Here is a 6,000-nt window from a genome sequence, read left to right on the forward strand (position 1 = left end):
TTTGATCTACAAAATATCTTCTTTTTGTATTTGATTTTTAAAAAAAAATGTTTTTTTTGTTGTTGTTTCTGATTCACCTGCCACTAAAGAAAAAACTAAAAAAAGTGATGAAATAAACCGTGGCCTGTAACTCAGGGTCAGAAGTGACATGAAACGTACATAGAAACGTAGGAAAATTAGTCTTCTCCCTCACAATCCTCTGGTAAAGCTGTCAGAGTTATAGTTTGGGCGTAGGACACACAGATGATCCACCAACACCACCAACAGCCTCATTGGCTCCCATATTAAAAACGCAGGGAGATTTCTGAAAAAGGGAGATGTAACAGTTTTTTTAGATCACTCTAACAAAGCTATTTTTTTATTTTTCTGGAAAAAAAACATATGTAGACGTTCAGGAAGAACTCAGGACGCTCAAAGTGAAGTTGGATCAATGATAGGTATTATGGTTTTCTATGTCACATCCTGCTTAGTGTTCTATCCAATCAGTAAGCGACTGACTGTGCATTTCAAAATCCTTCCACCTCTCATGTTTTAGGAGATAAAACATAGAAGCTGCTCAGCAAAAAACACCACGTCAGGTATTCCTGCTGCTCACTTGCATGCAGCAGAAAGAACGAGTGAAGTGAAACTCATTAAGACCATCTGAGGTAGTTGGAGCAGCAGCATCAGTCTGAACACTGAGAACAAACCATCCATCAGAACCAACATGAGACAAACGGCTGTCAGACATTCTGCTGTTTGCTGATTCAGACGTTCTGCCTGGTTCTCATCATGAACATCCACAAATTATGAATCATTCATGGACGCCGCCATGAATATAACATGCAATATACTTTATGTTGCAAGAAAAAGTATGTGAACCCTCTGAAATTACCTGTTTTCTGCTTTAATTCGACTTAAAATGTGATCTGATCTGCATCTAAGTCCTGATTAAAGTCAAACACAACATGCTTAACCTAATAACATGCAAATAATTATAATATTTCATGTCTTTATTGAACACATCCATTAAACATTCACATTGATGGTGGTTCAATAAGGACATGAAATATTATAACCTATTTTTAAAAACTTCTACAAACAAGTTATGGATGCTTTTGTTCAGAAGGAGCAGCACATGGACTTTTTATAAGTAAAGGTAAGACAAAAATAACGTTTTTTTTAAATAAATTTTTGTGCTTTTTTGTGTGCAACAGTTTGCACAGGTGCATCTCAATAAATGAGAATATCATAGAAAGTTTATTTATGTCAGTAATTCGGTTCAAAAAGGTGAAATAGGGCATGCACCTTGGATAATTTTTTTCATAAAAGCCAATTTGTGCAAATGTGGTTCCATCATATACACTGATCTTAATCATGTTAGCTGCTGCTGCTCTCACCGGTCTCGATCTTGAAGCAGGTGGTGTGGAACTTTCCCATGTAAAACTCTACGCCGATGATGGCGAACATTACGATGGCGAAGAAGAGCAGCAGGCCGATCTGCAGCAGAGGAACCATGGCTTTCATGATGGACTTCAGCACCACCTGCAGACCTGACACACACAAGGAGAAGAAGAAGATAATTAGATATTAATGCAGCTTCGTGGGGTTTTTTTCCAACTTCTCTTTATTGGGCTTTCTTTCCTTTCGTTTACATCCCAAAAAAAGGAGATACATGTTCATTTATGCTTCAAATCAACACGAAAGCACAGAATGATGGTAGAAAAATAAAAGCAATTAAAAGAAAAAGACCAACAAACAAACAAAATCCTAGGTGGAGTCAAATCAAATACCAAAGCAATAGTAATAAGGTTTACAAATAATAGAGATTTAAGAGATTTAAATCAGGGGTCTCAAACTCAAATTACCTGGAGGCCGCTGGAGGCAGTATCACAATGACCAAAAAAAGACACAAAATTACTAAAAAAAGACATTTAAAAAATGACAGAAAAAAACGACAAAATGACTAAAAAAGACACAAAATGACCAAAAAAAGACACAAAATTACTAAAAAAAGACACAAAATGACCAAAAAAGACACAAAATGACTGAAAAAAAACTAAATTACTTAAAAAAGACACAAAATGACCAAAAAAGACACAAAATGACTAAAAAAAAGACACAAAATGACCAAAAAAGACACACAATTACAAAAAAGACACAAAATGACTGAAAAAAACTAAATTACTTAAAAAGGACACAAAATGAACAAAAAATACATAGAATTACCAAAAAAAGACACAAAATTATTTTTTAAAAAGACACAAAATTACCAAAAAAGTAATTAAGGGTTTGAGACCCATGATTTAAATAGTAATAACACAACTTGGAGGATGTTGAGTGTTCTAAAATGTAGAGTTGTTAATTTTTAATGGGATTATATTTGGTATAATAGTCCATAAATAGCTACCATATTGTGTAAAAGCTATTTATCTTCCCTCTCAGGGTGAATTTTATTTTTTCTAACTGTAAATGTTGCACCTTTGGTTTTATTTTGGACTTTGTTTCTCTCTCTAGTGTTAACACTGAACTGAGTAATTCAAAGATCTGAGAGAAAAACATCACAGCAATTAAGTTGTTCTGTAAACTGTGAAGATGTTTAATGTTTCATCATCCAAGCGCTCGTGTTTTTCTTCTCATCTCATTATTTTTTAACAATGTCAACAACCTCGGGTCTCAGCAATTAGACTGCTGAGGATTCTTATTGTCATGACAATGTTATTATTATTATTATTATTAAAATGGAAATGATGCAGCAAAACCTCCTATTCACACACAGACAGCTCATATCTACAGAACAACATTTATCATCATACATCATGTTTTCTGCTCATTCAGTAAATAATTATCCCACATGGTATATTTCTGTATATACTACTGTGTGAATTTAATACTTCATGAATAGAATTTTGTTTTTGGAACTTTGGAACAATGAAGAAAAAAATAACTTGTATCTTTTCCAAACAGTCCTGGTTTATTTGGATTACAGTGAATATAATATAAATCAAATACAGATAATAAATGCAGTTTTGCAGGACTGGTTGTTTATATTAACCCTCTGTAGTCCAGGAGATTTTGGTTCAAATTCATCAACTTCCTGCATTAATTTCTGTCTGTTCAGCATCTTCCAGTCTGTCTCATTTTTCTCCACACAAACTTGGCTACCAGTCAGATTTTTCATTTTATTTTAAGTATAAAGCTGCCAGGAACCCAAAGTACAAACAAAAGACACAGGTGTCTATGGAAATGTACCATTTTTTTTTTTTTTAACCATTTATACACGCAAATAGACTGTTTTGTAGTTCCATTATTTATTATTTTTTCTGCTGCTTTTGTATGTAAATTAAGAAAGAAAATTCACATTTTAAAAATGGTCTAGAAACATAAATGTCACTCTGTGAAAGCTCCTATGATTGAACTTTAACTGGCTTTCTCAGCTTGTCTACATATCAGATATATAAATAAAGTTATTACTCTAAATAAAACGTGTATTTTCAATAAATAGATGGACTCCAGAGGGTTAAAGCCTAAAATGATTGACACATTAGAGGTGGGAAAAAAATCGATACAGAATAGTATCACGATATTTTGTGTGGCAATATTATATAGATTCATGGCCACCAAGTATTGATATTTAGTGATCCGAGAGCCAGCGGGCCGTTAATATTTTAATATTTTTTCGGGTTCACTTTCATGAAGATACTGGAGATCATATGATATTATATGAAACTAGAAATGAGGAATCTATAGGTACCATGTTATCCTAAAAAAAAAAAGCATTCCAGCCTTCACTGGAGCTTTCTTGTGCTTCAGTTAAAGTGTGTAGTGCACAACCCTTATTTCAGTGTTGTACAGGTCAAAGTCAATGAGTTTAACAGGTGTAGCTACAGAGCTGCAGGACAGAGAAATAAAGACTAGATCAACAGAACAAAGGAGAACGATTAAACACTGTAGCCCATAAAGTTGGAGTCATTTTGTTTTCAGACACAATCCTCTGGTTATTGCACTGCAAAAAAATGTTAGACATATTAGAAATAACAGTAAAACACTGTCAAACTGCATCAGGAATAGGACATAAAATTAAAGATTGTATATCACCGTAGTAGACACTTTATAACCCTAAATCAAGGAATTTTACATCACTTAAACTGCAAAAAAAAACCAATTTAATTATGTAAAATTAATGGAGAAATATAATTAAAATTACAGTTCAATTTCATTTCAGTCCAAATTACCGTTTTTGCCGTTTTTACCGTTTTTTGATATTTACAGTAGAAAACCAACTCACTGTATTTTTTACAGTGAAGTTCATCTGCTGGAATTTTACCGTAAATTAAACTGATTTTTTTTTACAGTGTGTGGTTTAATTTTCATTGTAATATGTTTGGAAGAGGCAAATTAATAAAGTTTTGAGAAGATATACACTTTATCTGTCAAGAATAAATCACATTGTGACTAAATAATTTCATGGAAAGAGCTAAAAAAATGTTTTATTCTAACTTTATGGGCGACTGTGTCGTTCTTCCCTTTTGTATATTTATGTTCAAATTTAATGTGAGCAACAAAATGGATCAAACTTTCCACATCGTACAAATGTTGAAATGATAATATCTTCAAATGTTGGTTGACTTGGCCGCCTTTCCCATTTATTTTGATATAATTATGTCTGTCATTTCTGCTCTATCTGGATTTTGTTTGTATGAAAAATCCAATAAAAACACAGTGACAAAGAAAAAAATGTTGTTTGACTTACTGGGGATTCCTGACACCAGTTTCAGAGGTCTGAGGACTCTGACCGCCCGCAGAGTTCTCAGGTCGAAGTCTGAACCCACCGTGGCCAAGATCCTGAAACACACACACACACACACAGTAAATATCTAAAAAATATATGAGACAATACCAGAGCATAGGTACACACGTCACGCTGTCACACGCTACATGTTATGTAGAATAATAGAAGAAGAAAAAGCACCAATCACCGTCTCCCAGAGCCCAAAGAGACTTTTTCTGTCCAAACAAACCCACAAAATATAGAATTTACAAAAGATATAAAAGAGACACACACTTTCAACACACACTCACACGTTTTTGTTGCTGAAATGAAAATATCTTCAAATGTTGGTTGACTTGGCCGCTTTTCCCATTTATTTTCATTTCATTTCGTCTGTCATTTCTGCTATATCTGGATTTTGTACATTGTAAAAAAAAAAAACTGTTGTTTTTACGGTAAAAAAACTGGCAGCTTTACCGTAATAAATACAATAGAACTTTTTTTAATATTACGGTAAAAAGACATTGCCACTGTTGATTTCACATTTTGCCATTTTATTCCATTTTTTACCGTTTAAATAAAACTTTTTTCCATCAAAAGAAACACCGTATAGCCATATAATTGACCAGCAAATACTTTATAAATGCTGCATAAATTGAAGATTAAATTATGTATTATATTGACATGCAAAATATTGTGATACTATGCTGTATCGATTTTTCCCCACCTCTAGTTCACACAAAAATGGTTTAAACTAAAATGACTTGATGTTTAATCTGTTGTTTGATGAGGAATCAAACAATCACTCAGCGTCTCCCAGAGCCCAGAGAGACTTCTTCTGTCCAAACAAACCCACAAAATATAGAATTTACAAAAGATATAAAAGAGACACACACTTTCAACTAGGGTTGTCAAAAGTATCAATACTCAAAAAAGTATCAATACTAAAACGTTGTATCCGGATACAATACTCATTTTCAAAAGTATCGAGTATCTGAAGCTTGTTATCATAGTTGCAGTTTCTTTTTGTTTTTTATTATAAATATTTAACCTGTGGTTGAAATACTTGCAAATTTCAACCCTAGAGAATATTGGAGGATATTACATACAACCAGAATGTGTAAAAAAAACATACGGACCCGGGGGAGGAGGGTAATATTTAGAGAAAAAAGTTTATGAGATTAAAGTGGTGAATCTGCGAGAAAAAAGTTGCTTTTTTTCCACTTTTATCTTGTAAATCTGCAACTTTT

The 6,000-nt window shown here is 33.1% G+C and overlaps 1 protein-coding gene across 1 annotated transcript in view; it reads right to left on the reverse strand.

Moving 5' to 3' along the window:
- cacna1bb (calcium channel, voltage-dependent, N type, alpha 1B subunit, b) overlaps positions 1-6,000 on the reverse strand; it is a 336,559-nt gene that overhangs the window by 215,295 nt on the left and 115,264 nt on the right. Inside the window, exons 6-7 of the mRNA XM_059357455.1 lie at positions 4,733-4,824; positions 1,380-1,532 (exon numbers count right to left, since the gene is read on the reverse strand). Coding sequence (XP_059213438.1) covers positions 1,380-1,532; positions 4,733-4,824 — 245 coding nt within the window. The remainder of the gene's footprint in view (positions 1-1,379; positions 1,533-4,732; positions 4,825-6,000) is intronic.

The sequence above is a fragment of the Centropristis striata genome, chromosome 19 (assembly GCF_030273125.1).
Source record: "Centropristis striata isolate RG_2023a ecotype Rhode Island chromosome 19, C.striata_1.0, whole genome shotgun sequence".
Lineage (NCBI taxonomy): Eukaryota > Metazoa > Chordata > Actinopteri > Perciformes > Serranidae > Centropristis > Centropristis striata.